General features: G+C 49.6%; 2 protein-coding genes across 7 annotated transcripts in view; one reads left to right on the forward strand and one right to left on the reverse strand.

Annotated features, from left to right (window-relative positions):
• The window catches only part of KCNQ5 (potassium voltage-gated channel subfamily Q member 5), a 469,780-nt gene extending 459,343 nt beyond the window's left edge, over positions 1-10,437 (reverse strand). For all 6 annotated transcript variants that reach the window (XM_046641231.1, XM_046641229.1, XM_046641230.1 and 3 more), the window contains exon 1: positions 10,046-10,437. In XM_046641231.1, coding sequence (XP_046497187.1) covers positions 10,046-10,434 — 389 coding nt within the window. In that variant the 5' untranslated portion in view covers positions 10,435-10,437. The remainder of the gene's footprint in view (positions 1-10,045) is intronic.
• Positions 10,438-11,374: 937 nt separating this feature from the next.
• The window catches only part of LOC124226451 (serine/arginine repetitive matrix protein 2-like), a 63,898-nt gene continuing 60,528 nt past the window's right edge, over positions 11,375-14,744 (forward strand). Inside the window, exons 1-2 of the mRNA XM_046639770.1 lie at positions 11,375-11,480; positions 11,545-12,152. Coding sequence (XP_046495726.1) covers positions 11,375-11,480; positions 11,545-12,152 — 714 coding nt within the window. The remainder of the gene's footprint in view (positions 11,481-11,544; positions 12,153-14,744) is intronic.

Consider the following 14,744-nt stretch of genomic DNA (forward strand, 5'->3'; position numbering starts at 1 on the left):
TTATTCTGAGGAATGATGGACAAAAGGGAAAGGGAAAAAAAGAAATGTCCAGGAAAAATGCATGTGTGGGGGGGGGGGGGGGGGGCATGGAGGGAAAAGGGAATGTATTCACACTAGTGTGAAGAAAACAAGAGCTTGTTTATTAGTTTAAAGAAAGAAAATCTTGTAAAATCAGTTTGGAGCAAATGGTTCTATGTTCAGCCATTATGAAACTTAAATGAAGCAATTGCTGCTATTTTTTAATGAATCTTAGGTATTCTGCAAAGAAGTACCAAGGAATTAGGAATTTAATGTTCATAAGAAATGGTATTAAGAAGTTATTACTACCATTTGGGTCCTCAGTACAAGTTGCTCCACAATTTAAACCAATGGAAATTCCTGTTTGAAAAAAAAGTTATAACATTCGAATAGTCCCACTGGTAGCAATAAACTACTTGAATTTTGATTAAAGATAAAGAGTGAAAACCCGGGCTTGATGCCATAGGAGATACAAAAAGGAGGTACTTTGGTTTCTTTAGACACAAAGGATTTGTGAAGAATTAGATAAAGGATCTAGTTAGAAGATAACGCAAGAACGTCATGAGGGCTAAAATACAGGGTCCAGATGGTAAAAGCCATGAGAGGTAAATAAAGGTGAGGCAAGAAGCCAGAGCCATCAGAACTTCATGGAGAAATGCGAACATGAGCTGTTAGCACGGGAAGATGGAGAAACAAACAACCCTGGAACAACTAAGTCCTACATAATTCTCTGATACTGGGCGATACAGGATTTTAACTACCATCTATTTTTTCAGCAAATATTTATTGTGCACACGCTATATTGCTAAGAGCTATATAAGACCCAAAGGCAGCCCATCTGATAGGGGCGCCTGGGCCCACAGGTGCCATCCACAGTCAAGACACGGTGGCCCAGAGCATGGCTCTCAGCTGGCCTGCCCTGGTTCAAAGCCCTGTCGTGCCACTAACTCAGTGGCCGACCTTGGGCAAGTTAGTGAAGTTCTCCCCTCGGTGTTGGTCTGTTAAAAGAAGATAATAACACTAATAGAGACTCCTTGGGCTATTCTGGCGATTAAGAGAGTTAACGTGTGTACAGCATGTAGAACAATGTCCAGCATATAATCAATAATTAAAACGACTACTATTGGGGATAAGCAATCTTCTTTCCCTTAATTCATACCTCTTGCTCTCCCCCTTAGTCTTGCATTTCCCCTTGGCTACTGTCCAATCTCTCTTTTTGTATTCTTGCAACACTAACTGAATATATGGCTTAATCCGTGGTTTCCTCTCTTCACTTCTGATTCGTTTCTCAGGCAACAGCGTGCTGGCCTCTGCCCTCGCCCCTTCACTGAAGGTGAACATTGGTGAGGGTACAAAATCACTGAAGACTTCCACGCTGCCAGATCCAGTGGTCACCCCTAGGTCCTCATCTTACTAAACCACTGTCTACACTTCAGAGTTGACACTGCATGAAACTACAGTTCACAGTTTCATCACTGAAACTCTCTCGATATCCTTGGTCCCATGACCACTTGGTTTCTTTTTTCTGGTGCTTCCTTTTATCTCAGTGTCTAGTCCACTTCCTTCTCCTTTTCCGCTGCTTACCCCGCACATGTTGGCAATCCCCAGGTTCCCATCCTTGAGCTATTGCCCCCTCTCTTTACATGCTCTCCTTGTGGTTGTAACTCCTGTCTGTACTTTCATGTCTTTTAAATCTTGACACACAGTTGGAAGTCCCGCAGCCAATGAAAGCTCAGCATCTCCAAAGCTAACCTCATTTATCACCCCCAACATTTCCCTCCACCTGTTGTTCCACCTGTATTCTTGATCTCAGTTAATGGCTCTACTGTCGACCCAACGACCCAAACCAGGAATCTGGAAATAACAAATGTGTCCCTCTTTTTCATCTTCTACACTCAGTCCTTCACTATACATTTCAACTCCATTGTCCTATTTTTTCTCCATCTCTCCTACCATTGCCCCAGACCAAGATCTAATTATCTCTTGCCGAAGCTGGAACAACAGTTTCAGAACAGACCTCCTACTCCAGCTTGTCCCCTTCAAGCCATCATTCACAGAGCTGGCAGAGGGATCAACCTAAAATGGAAATTCAACGACACTGTTACCTGCCTAAACCCCACCCACCTCAGAGCCTGCCTGTCACCTACAGGACAAAATCCTGGACTTCAACACAGCGATACAGCCCTCCACCACATTCTCTCTCTCTTTTTTTTTTAATCTCTATCTTTCTATCCAGTTTCAATAACAGTCACCATGCTAAGAGTGATTACATATATATATTTGTAAAATATTGTAACATCTTGATGTAATATTATTATGCCTATTTTACAGATGGTAGATAGTACTGGAAGCAACTTGCTCATAGCCGTCAAGTCAGTAAAGTGGATCCCTGAATCCAAATCTAATCACATTCCCCAGTGAAATTTGCTTGAGGTCCAGGTCCACCTCGTTCCCTTTCTTGGACCTCCAGCACAGTCTAGAACAGTAACTGGTACACATAATGGCTGCTAGATAAATATTAAACCGAATTAACTACTAAAAAGAAGAAAAGAGAAATTATAACAAGATAACTATAAAAGATCATCCTGCCACTGAGTGAGGAAGGAAAGAGATTCCAGATCGCTTTACAGGTATTATAAACAGAAGCAGCAAACTCCAGGACTGAGTTTGTTGAATGTGTTTCTTTTTGTGTACACCCAAACTTAAATATCTCCCACATTACGATATAACCTGCATGTTATCAAGAGTAACTTTAAGATTCTTTTCATTTTATTTCTTTTTTTTTTTGCTGAGGAAAATTCACCCTGAGCTAACATCCGCTACTAATCCTCCTCTTTTCTCTTTTTTTGTACATGAGCTGCTGCCACAGCTTGGCACTATCGCCACACGAGTGGTGTAGGTCTGCACCTGGGAACCAAATCCAGGCCGCCGAAGCAGAGCACTCTACACTTAACCACAAGGCCGCCAGAGCTGGCCTGAGATTCTTTTTAGTTTTAAATTTCATTTTATTCAAAGGTCTTATTTACTTTTAGAGAAGCAAAAATAAGGAAAATGTAAATATTTGCACTAAGTTTTCTGCTAAAGGAGCCAGTGTTTGTATGGAATATACGTGTGCACATATATATGAATAAAATGGAAAAAGTTCAAAGTATTTTCAAGTTTAGAAATAGATGACTTCAATAACATTTAGGAAACACATTCTTCAGACAAACGGATAACAAAGGATAAAAAGATCACATAAAACTCTGAGACCCATCAAAGAATTTCCATAATTATGAAAAAATGCAATTGTTTGGCCATTCTGTCTCCCAGGTTGCAACCAAATCAAACTTCAAATAGCGTTGTTGTAAATGGTTGAAGAAAAAGAAAATTAAAGTGGAAACATCCACCAAGCATTAAACATATCTATGAGCTGTGGCTTCAAGTAGTTTCACACCACTGGGCTGGGATAAAACATGCTCTGCTGGCATTTTCGTCTGCCAAAATAGCCATTTGCAATTAAAAATTAAAACTGGCACCACTTCTTTGCAAGCAATTATTACTAGGCTGCTGACTACCCTCCTTGTTGATAGTGTTTCTTATATCAAGACTTAATTCCATTTTGAAATATTCTTTTCTTGTGTTTCATTTCTTTTAGGCCATAATATTCCCAAGACTAATATTTTAATACTTTTCAACATTTCTAATCATAATATGATTCTCGCATGCTGAAGTATGTTTAAATTTCTGAAAACAGTTTCATTTGAAGGGGATACGGAACACTTTATGTTACTATGTTAGCATGGTATGAAGCGGTATAACTTGAACAAGGCCTCTCTCCATCTAAGGGAAATCAGCAATTTTTAAGGAACACAGGAGCAAAAATAACATGCAAACATCAATTTCTACAGATGTAGACTTAATTCAGAATAGAATATATGTGTAAATAATAAAGTCATTCATCGGGTCTAATTGAGTCCTGACACAAGGCATGGTCAAGAGAGCACAATTCCATCTTTCACCAGGAACCAGTAGATAATTTGCAGATCCGGGGTATCAGTCAGTGAATTAGTCTGTATGCATGGAGCACCTTCTGTGTGGCAGATACTGTTCTGGGCGCTGATGATACAGCAGAGAACAAGACAGGAGACCCCGCCTTTGCGGAAGTGGGTAGAGACAGGCAATACACAGACTCCTGCTCCAGCAGAGGAGCGATGCTCTGTTTAAGTCTTGGAAGGACCACATTGGCTACCATGTGGCACAGGGACCTCCCCAGAGGTTAGGAGGCGGCCCTGCAGCTCAGAGATGGGGAAGGGAAATGATAAGATGGTCAGATCACTTATCACAAGTACTCCTTCTCTTTAAGATAATATTTTAGACTATCCACAGTATCTCCACCATCTTGGCTGCATCACAGGCCCTGTTGTGCCCATTTCACAGATAACAATTCAGATGCCCAAAAGGGTGAAATGACTCATTCCAAGTCACAAAGCTAGTGGGTGGGAAAGTTGGAAACAAAGCAATCATCTCCTACTTCTAGCCTCAAGCCTTTCTCCTCTAAATGAATCATCACTATCTTACTTCTAAGAAATCAGTCAGACTTGGGAGTTCCTTCAGCTTTGGTTCACTCTGAAACTCCTCTATGGAAGGCTTCCAAGGAAAATTACTCGCTTAATCATTAAGCAAGCATTTATTGAGGGTCTGCTGGATACCAGGCACTTTGGATGCTTGCAATTCATAGATAGGGAGGAAATTTTCTGTGAGGGAAGCTCACCCTCTTGTGGGAGAGACAGATCAAGTATCTCACAATGACAGCATAGTGGGGCAAGCATCATTACAGTGACATTCCCAAGTCCCACAGAACCTGAGATAAAGGGCACTAAATTATTCTTGCAGGGGGAGATGTGCCCAAGAGGAAGCAATCCTTGATCTGTGGTTTGAAGAAACGGTAGGAGTTGGACAGCAAGAGTGCAAGGAGTGGGAGGAGCCCAAGAGAACAATGCCGGCAAAGGCCACAGAACGGAGCAGCTCAGTAAGGCTGGGGTCAAGTAAGAAGATGGGAGAACATCATGCCATAGAGGGTCTTGTGAGCTGTTCCAAGGGGGGTTAACTCACACTTCTGTCTCCACCTTCCCAACTCTTAACCCTCCCCCATCCACTGACATCACACTGATGACCCTCATCCCTCCACTGAAGGTGCTGGAGCAAAGGCCATCAGTGACCTCCTTCATGACCAATTCAGTGAAATCTTACACACCTTTTCTAGTGCTTTCTGCAGCAGTGGAACTGCTCACCACAACCTGGTTCCTGAAAATAAGGTCTCCTAGCGTTTTCCTTGGCCTTTCGGTTGCCCTGTCATGTTCCCCAGGGTTTTTCCGTGGGCTCTCACTCTTCCATCCACTGATGGATGTTGGTGTTCCCCAGACTCTGTCCTCCATCTGTCTTCATCTCATTCTGCAGCTCCGGGCTGGCTCACTCATGCTGTTCATTGCTCTAACTACCATGAAACTGCAGGAGGCTTCCAGATCTAAATATCTCATCTAGGTATCTAGATTAAGCTCTAGATTTCTAAATGCATTCATCCATCCAAAAACATTTCATCAAGTGCTCTCTACATGCCAGAAATGGTTCTGGTTGCTAATCCAAGACTCAACGGAAAGAGACTGAGTGTGTCTGGTTCACTATTGTGTTTTTACCACTTAGGATTTCCACCTAAATGTCTTACAAACATCTGAAACTCAACAAGCCAAAATCTGAACTCATATTGCCCCCAACATGGACCCCTCACCTTTGTTCCACATATTAGGGAGTGGTACTTCCATTCCCAGTTCACCCAAGCCAGGATCATCCTTCTCACGCCACACGTCAGACAGGTGAGAACAATCTGCTAATTCTGCCTACATCGCGCTCTGTAATTAAACTCCTCCTTCTTATCCCCAAGTTGCTGCCTAAGTTCCTTAGGTGATCATCTCTCACCTTTCTAGAATAGTCCATGTCACATGGTAGACAGTCCACAGACATTTCTAGAATGAATTTATGGATAAAAGAATACAAGAATGAATGGAAAAATTGGGCAACTGCTAACATCTTCTTACAGGCCACACTGTTCCATTTTGTACCCTCCAATCCATTTACCAAACTGACAACAGACATCTTCCCAAAATTCATATCTGATTACATCGTTCCTCTGATGATGGCCATTCAGTGACCACTGCTATCTCCAGGATAATGAACAGCTTCCACGGCCGGCACTGGAGGCCATCTCTCCTCATCCTGCACATACTTCACAGCACTTAGAATGACTACATTGACTTGACATTTCCTACCTCTGCCTAAGCCGTTTTCTCTGTCAAGATGGCTCATTCCTCCTTCCTTTTCTATGCGAAAATTAATTACTCATTTGTCAAACTCAGCTCATGCCTCACCTCCCCTTTGCAGCCTGTGCTGACCTTTCTGCCCTCATCCCCACCTCCTCTCTGCCCAAGCCACTCTGTACTTCACCTCTAGAACAGCGCTGTTCCACACCTGGTAAGCCCATGCTGGCATCTTTTCCCTGCCTGAGAGTGGGGGCCTTTGCCTTATTAATTTGTGAATTAGCACAAGCGGACACTCAAATGTCTGCAGATGGACAAATGAATGAATGTATGAGTAGATGCTGAAGTGTCATGGAAAGACTACAGGCAAGGGGATGATCTGATACATTTGCATTTTAGGAGAACCCCATGGTGTCAGAGCGCTGAGCTGAAGGTTGAGAACAGGAGCTGATGACTAAGCAGGAGGGTCCTGTGAATGATCCCATGGAAGACATGGGGAGTGGCCGCGGCAAAGGGAAGAACAGACCCAAAAAGTACTTATAAAGTGGACACGCAGAATTTAATGATGATTTGAACGGCCAGAGGGAGCAACTGAGAAAAAAATGAAGATGTCGAGGATGACATCCAGGTCCCTAGCTTGGGTGACTGGACGATTTCTTCTAGTTTAAAATAACTATAAATTCCATTCCATGGCATTACACCAGTCAGAGAGACACAGGACAAGAGAGGAGATCCACGTATCCACCACACTGTTTCCTGTGTGGTCTCTCAAAGCCACAGCCACTACATCAATGCAAACCTACACGCAGAGCCCATCACGCATTCCTCTACAATCACCATTCTTCTAAACTTTTCCTAAAGAGAGGAGGAATTGAACACGGACAAACAACATTCAAAGAAATATGCCATCTCCTGTTAAGAGAATAGCTCATCTCTTAAACTGAAGAACAGCTTAAGAGAGGAACGAGGCACAGCTGTTGGGTAAACCCTAAAGGACAGGAAGGGAAGGGACTGTCCTGGTCTCCACTAGCTGTAAAGACCGGAAGAAAGCACCTGAGGCATGGCATCTCCTGTTCTCACCACCCAGCTCATCAGTAGGCTAGGATACACACACTTGAAACCACACTTTAGACCATCAGAATACCACTATAATAATGATTTTGCATATTTGATGGAAATTTTTCTTTACCTGAAACATAACTTTAAACACACTATTCTTTTCTTGCTCTTGGCAATGAAAACACGGGTCAGGCATGTAAATCCATTCCTGAAGTACCTCATTAATCACAGTGCACTTGTTCTTGGCAAGAACCTTAATGTGCTACAAAAACTGTTATTAAAGTGAGATTTGGGGATTCCCAGGCTGGCAGGGAAATAGTTAGCTATACCACTTTAGAAATTGTTTTCTTATAATTTCCTTTATTATTAACGGTCTTGTTAGACTTATAGCTCAAAGTGAATTTCCTTTATTAATTTAATGTGTGAAGTCCGGCTATTCTAAAGCTCATTTCAACTCATAAGCAGCAATTGCCAAGGATGGCCTGTCCCTGAGGGTGAGCGCCATGGTCCAGAACACTCCCCGAAGAGGACACCGCCAACCCTCTTCATGCTAATGTGGATCTAGCCCCCTATCTAAAGGCTCAGCACTATGGTTCCAGACTCCAGAAACATACAATGGAAACTTCCCATCAGCACATCATATTGGCAAGCACATAATTCACTTCTTATCTTACCACTAAAGACACTGATAGACGGATAAACCCTGGTGAGTAGAGAATTATCCAAACTTGAACCTCTTGAAAAATCATTTGTCAAAATTTAAAAATTCTGTAAGGCCATAAAAACCTGTTAAACACCAACATATTGAAAATAAAATGTTGCATTATGGGAAGTCCTCTTCACGTTGCAGGGCAACACTCAGAAACACAAAGCTGAGAGCCAACTGTGGTGGTCCCCAACCCCCTCTGAATGTACAGCGTGCAACTTACCAAAAGCTAAAGGTGGGAAAGGGCAGCACATTGTACATTCAAAGCTATGAACATTCTGAGCAAACTCGAGGAAAAAAACCATTTTCCATACAGCATGGATTTTGCTGCCAAACTGAGCACAGATCATTATCCCCAAATGTGTTAGTAGATCCGACAGGTCAAAATAATTTATCAAGCTAATTAGGTAATAGGATTAATTATATATCAACTCAGGGGGGTGATGAACATGAAAAGTATTAGTAGTGTTTCTCTAAGTCTATCATTTATTACAGTAGCCACATCCAAATCAATGTGAATCTTACCTAAGTGAATAATAAAATTATACCTTCTGATGTAATAATGATGCCACACAACGTTCTCTTTGTGTACACTGTAAGAGGGAAAGTTGACTGGAATATTCTACCTAATTCTCATGTTCACAACAATCTGGGACTGTAAAATTTTCCAGACACCAGAGCCCCACAGATTAGAGACGCCACCAACTTCCTGACTCCCACTGGTCAGATTCCAGGCTCACCTATTTACAAAACCAGCCCCTTCTTCCATGTTATTTCAAAAAATGTTTCTGGTGTTGACGCCAATCCTCCAAGGCAGGTGGGAACTAGGTTTGGATGACATCCCTCATTTCTAAGAGAAACTCAGTCCACGTGTTCAAAACCTATTTTACTAGGAAACAAGGAACCTGTCAGTGAGCGCCGGCAACGCTCTCCAGGGTCTCCTAACGCTGATGTCTTTATGTTTCATTTTACCATAAAGAAGCAAACAAAAACAAAAACGAAAAACTAAAAGGAGAGGAGAAAAAGAAGGAAAAAAGGAAAAGAATTACACCGGGTGTCACGCATCTGAAAATGCCCAGATAAAGGTAACTCCCAGGAGACTGAATGAATGGACACGGTGGGGGAAAGTGGCAAACCTTACAGCCACTGGAAGGTTTTAAAAGCCTCAAAGAAAAATAAACACTCGTTTCCTCGTTGAGCACCCTCTGCGGGACGGCGCAGGCTGACTCCGCGCAGACGCCCCTGCCCCACCGCCGGCCGGCGCGTCCGTGCGCCCGGGCCCCGTGCCACCTCGCCGGCCGCGCGCCTCTCCCAGACCCGGGCCACCTCCGAGCAGGAAGGCTACGCGCGCTGACAGATTTTCCGTTAGTGGCGGCTGAGGTGGCGGAGAGGCGTGCTTCCGGGCTCTCCCCACCAAATCGGTAGCGGCCTCCCCAGCTCCGCCTCCAGGGCTGAGGAGCAGGCCCTCCGTCTCCCTCTCCACGCGCCCTCCCCGCCATCACCTCCTGCCCGCTCCGACACACGCTCATTAGCTCCACACACGCGCACGCCTCCCTCTGCCTTTCCCAGCTCCCGGGCGCCCTCCTCGGTCAAGGCTGACGTCTCTCGGGACCTAATCACTCCCAATTATCCGCGCAGCCTGAGTCCGCGTCTGCCCGGCTCTCCCTTTGGTGCCTATGGCTGCCGGGCAGCCCCCCGGGTGCGCTCGGGAGAAGGTGCAGCCTGCGGTGGGAGAGGTGGGGCTGAGCGAGGTGGAGGGCTCCAGGGGGCAGACCACAAACACGTGCCGAGAAATACAGCCGCCACGTGCGCGCGCGCATGTGGGGTGTGTGTGCGTGTCTGTGTATGCTCGTGTGGTGTGTGTGCGTGTCTGTGTCTGCGCGTGTGGTGTCTGTGTGTGCGCGCGCGCCGAGCCAGGGCGCCAGGCACACGGGTCCCGGAGCGGTCGCGCGGGGACGCGGGTACTCACACGAACGCGTGGTAGATGAACGCCCAGCCGCGGGGTCTCTCCAGCACGTTGTACAGGTAGTTCTGCACCCGCCGGTACTTGACGTTGCGCCGGCAGCTCTGGCCGCTGGTGTAGGAGAGCGGCTTCCCCAGCAGGCTCATCCGGGCGCCCTGCTTGCCCCGCCGGCTCTCCCTCCGGCCGCCGCCGCCTAGCGCGGCCGCGCGGGTGCCCAGCAGCAGCAGCCCGTCGCCGCCGGCGGCCGCCGAGCTCAGCAGCACCCCGCCCCGGCCCGACTCCACATCCTTCATGCCGCCGCCTGGGCGCCCCCCGCGCGCCGCCGCTGCCGCGCCGCTCTGCGCCCAGAGCCCGGCGGCGCCGCCCTCGTCCCCTCCCGCGTGGCGGCGGGGCATGGCATCACCACCGGCACCGCGAGGGGCGCGCCGGTGCCTGCGGCGGGGGCAGCGGCCTCATGCGCGCCGGCGGGGTGCGAGCAGGAAGCCGCGGCCGACGGGGCGCCCGCCGGCCCACGACCTCCGGGACGGGCGGGGCGCGTGCAGCCAGCTAACCGCCGGGCGAGGGGGTGCGCCAGAGGCAAAGGAGTCCCAGTTTCTGGTAGCCTTCAGCTCCGAATTCGAAATCAGGACCTGTCTGGGGCGCTCGGCGAGGGCTTCTCTTGCTCCCTCTTATTCCCGCGGCTCCCGCTCGCTCCTTCCGAAGCGCCCCGGGGCTGGCGCGGGGGAGTGCGGGGCGCTCGGAGGCGCGCTCCCACGCGCGCACACCCAGCCCCAGGCTCCCCCTTCTTCCCTCGCTCCGCTCCCCACTCCCAGACTGCGTGCGCCCCCCTCCCCGGCGGAGACCGGGCTCCGAGGCTGGAGTTTGGTTCGGTTCTCCCTGGGGCTTTCGAGCTCCGGAAGCTTAAGTCCGCCTCTTGCCCTGGGGAGAAACTGGAGATGCAGGTCGCTGCTCTCTCCGCCCTACGCTGCCGCGCCCCGTCCTGCCCTCCTTCCGCGAGGGGTGGGAGCGGACGGCCCTGCCCGGCCAGGCCCTTCAGGTACAGCTGCCCCGGCGGGCGCGCGGTCCGCGTGGCGGCGAGTCCTCGGCTCTGGAGGGCGCGGACCCGTGGGACCCGGCTGCCGCGGCGGCGAGGCGGGGACCCGACACCTCCGCGCGGCTCACTCCCGCCTGCGGGCTGCGACTTTCCATCCGCGCGTGAGACGGCGAGCCCACGAGGACCTGGACATCGTTCCGCGCCCGGGGGGACTGTGAGGGTGCCGCCAAGACCCCGAAGCGGGTCCTCTGCGCTTAACGAGTGCCGGGGGCTCGCCTGACCGCGGCGCGAAGCGCGCGAGAATGAGCCGGTTTCCCTCCGTCAAGAAATTTCCATTTAAGTCCCAGAAAGTCATAAAACGGCGAAGACTCGGCAGTGGCGGCGGCGGCCCCAGTGTCTGGGAGAAAAGTCCTAAAGGGTGGAGGGCCGGGACGCTGGCTCCTCGGGTCCCCGCCTGCTGTGACTTCCGCAGGGAGAGACGTGTCTCGAGTCGGCACCGGCGGGTCCCCCAGCTCTGACACGCGGCGGCCTCGGGCCTGCAGCTCCCCGCGTAGCAGCAGGACCTCACAGGCGGCGCGGGGGACGGGAAGGAAGCCAGGCTTGGGGACTTCTCCCGACAGAGTGGACCCCCACACCCCTAAAGTGAAAGACAGCGATAGTCAAGTTCAACCGCAGGAAGAGCAAGGTTCCACCATGCGCCAGAGCAGACGGTGCCGAGGTAGTCACTCCCTGCGCCTCTTCCTTCCAGAAGCCCAAAGCCGAGGCACCCCCAGGCGAGAGTCTCCGCCCCCGGGATGGACGCGCTCCTACCTCCCTCCTGCCCTCGCGCCCGGCAGCGACTTTCTGCTTCTGGCAGTGGCTCCACCTAAAGGCTTTACTGTTACTTTCCCTTGTCATCGCTGTTATTGGCGTGAAGCCCTCTGGCCGGCTCCCGGCCGCCGGCAGGGCCCCGCCTCCCTCCTTCCTTTCCCCGAGCCCCTCGGCACGGGCAAGACTCGGAGCCGCTCATGCTCCCGCTGCCGGTGCGCCGACCACCGCGCCCCAGTCCGTCTGGATCCCGAGACTCCCTCGCCGGCGCAGGTGCGAGCGCGCGGGTCCGCGCCCGCGGTCAGGCAGATGCTCCGGAGCCTGCGCTGCCACCCAGCGCGCGGGCCCGGGGGTGGGGGCGGCGCGCCTGGCGTTCTCAGGTCCCCGCGGAGTTTCGGAGCCGGGACTTTCGGGGTGAAAGATCTCGAGACTGAAAATGACTCGCGTGCACGCTTTAAATTCGAAAACCTTGGCTTTTCTGCAGGAGGGAAAACGAGCACCATTTCCTCTTAACCGAGCGTTTTTCTCGCCTGCGGACTTTGACGGCCTCGGCTACGGTGGGGTCACTTTCACCTCCGTGCCGCCCCCGGGCGCAGGCAGAAAGTTTCCTGGGAGGAGACCAGCTCTTAACTTCGCAGGGGCGCTTCCCTGGGGCGCGGCGGTGATATTCTGATATTCGGGAACCCATGGTGCTGAGGAAGCTTCCCAGAAGTCAGATTCGGCGACAGCAGCCGCTTAGGCTGGGAGGGACCTTTGGGACCCTCCTTCCAGGGTGACCTGGGGTTAGAGAGCGCGTGCACAGCGGCTAGTGGCAGGGGCGGGGAGCAGCCTCGCCTCCCCGGCGGCGGGGTCCCTTCCACGCAGCGGCCTGGGGACAAGAGCACGTGAAGGGGCGTTCACCCCGGGCCTCCGCGGGTCCTCATTCCCCCGACCCCCTCAGAAGGCAGAGTTCACTGGGAGACGAAGCTTGTAATTAGCTTTTTCTGTGCTGCGCCTTCGATGCAAGGAAAATGCCGTTTGCTCTCCCTGTGTCGATACTGGTTGGGTGTCTCTGTATGGATGCTTTCTTGTGTGGAAAATTTTAACACGGTCCCAAATCTTGTAGTATCAGCTTCTTGAAATTGTATTCACATTTTGATCTTTTTCCTCACACTATCTTCGGTTTTATTCATAAAACCATGTTTGCTGTATTTGGCTATTCCTAGTTTTACTTTCTCTGACACGTTAGTATGGCAGCTCAACTGTCTTTCTTTCAGCCAACTAAAACACTTCTTTCTGGGAGTAATTTGAATACAGTTATTTGATCTTTTTAAGACCCATGTGTTTAGAAACTGTGTGAAGAGCTTGATACAGAAGAGAAACATCTCCTTTGAGCTAGTGTCCTGGAAAATTCTGTTACAATTCTGTGCCCCCTAGTGGTGCTGACGTTTTACCAGAACCTATTCAAAGTGGAGTTGAGAAAGCATCTTTCATGAATCTCCCAAAAACCAGTCATGTCTCCAGCAAGCACTCGTCAGTCGTGGGTGCTGTGCTCGCTGGAGAGCTGCGGGATGAAGGACGGTCCTGAGGCCGGCCAAGTGCCTGGCCTGGTGGGGGGATAAATGGACATGTGATTACACTGTGTGAGGAGTTCACAGGGGTTGTGTCCAGGACGTTGTGGGAACTGCAGAGGGTTTCCTGAAGAATGCAATGGCTGAGCCAAGTCCTGAGAAATAACTGGCCTTTGGTGAAGATGTGAGAGCCGGGTATTCGAAGAGGAAACATTGGAGAAAATGTAAATCTTGAGAGCTGATCACCCCTTGGGACTGATAAGTAGTTGGATTCCACTGGAGCCCAGGGTGCTTTTGAAGGTGTGATGGTGAGGAGATGGGTGGAGAAGAAAGCAGGGACTCCACAGCTGAGAGTGTCAGCCGGAACTGCAGATTCTGTCCTGACTGACATCGGGAGCTGCTGAGGAATGCTAAGCGAGAAACTCCACGTGTTGCTATTTCCACTTTCAGAAAAACACATGGCATTAGTTCAGTTTAATGAACAAACAGTGTGGATTGAGCACCGATGCATGGTTCACACTGTTTCAAGCTGGGAGTTCAAAGATGAAGTGTCTGTGTTGGAGGTTAGTGACAGCTGCCAATCTGTGGACGGATGTCGACCCAGCCTGCAGCTCTCAGGCACCATTGTCTGGTGGGTGGTGCTGCCATTCACTGAACTGGGAGAGACATCTGGGAACGCCATTGGGGAAGGGGCAGGCATGGAGTTCAATTTTGTGTTAAGTTTGGCATGCCTGTTGAGACAGTCCAATGACATGTCCAGTTGTATATGTGGATCTGCAGCTCAAGAAGGAGCTAGGATTCTAAATTTGAGAATCAACAGCCTAGATACGTACATTATATGTATATATCAGATGAAAGTGATAGCGGAGATCAGATTACCTGGGAAAATAGGTAGATTGGCTTAAAAAGGAAGAGGCCTGTGGATCCACCCCTGATAGTCAGGAGCCTTCAGGTGTGGAAGCAAGGAGAGGGAGGGAGATGAAAAGAGCGAGCTGGGTAAGCACTGAGAGTCACTGCCACAGGAGCCGGAAAGAGCTTCAGTGGGCATGCTGGAGAGAGAGCGCATGAGATGAGAATTTTGGATTTGGCAACAAGGAGGTCATTTGAGGAAGCAGTTGTTGCCTCTGATTTTTGTTTTCTTGCAGAATTGTGGAAATAGAAATCGGGTCAGAGTGGGCAGGAAAGAAGAGAAGATGAGGGAGTGGAGATAGTGATTCTAAGGGGTTGTAGACATCTGAATTAAGGAAGGTTCTAAGAAGACACAGGCCCTCCCACAGGCCCTCCCACAGCCCCTCCCACAGCCTCTCCCACAGGT

This window comes from Equus quagga, chromosome 15 (genome assembly GCF_021613505.1).
Source record: "Equus quagga isolate Etosha38 chromosome 15, UCLA_HA_Equagga_1.0, whole genome shotgun sequence".
Taxonomy (NCBI): domain Eukaryota; kingdom Metazoa; phylum Chordata; class Mammalia; order Perissodactyla; family Equidae; genus Equus; species Equus quagga.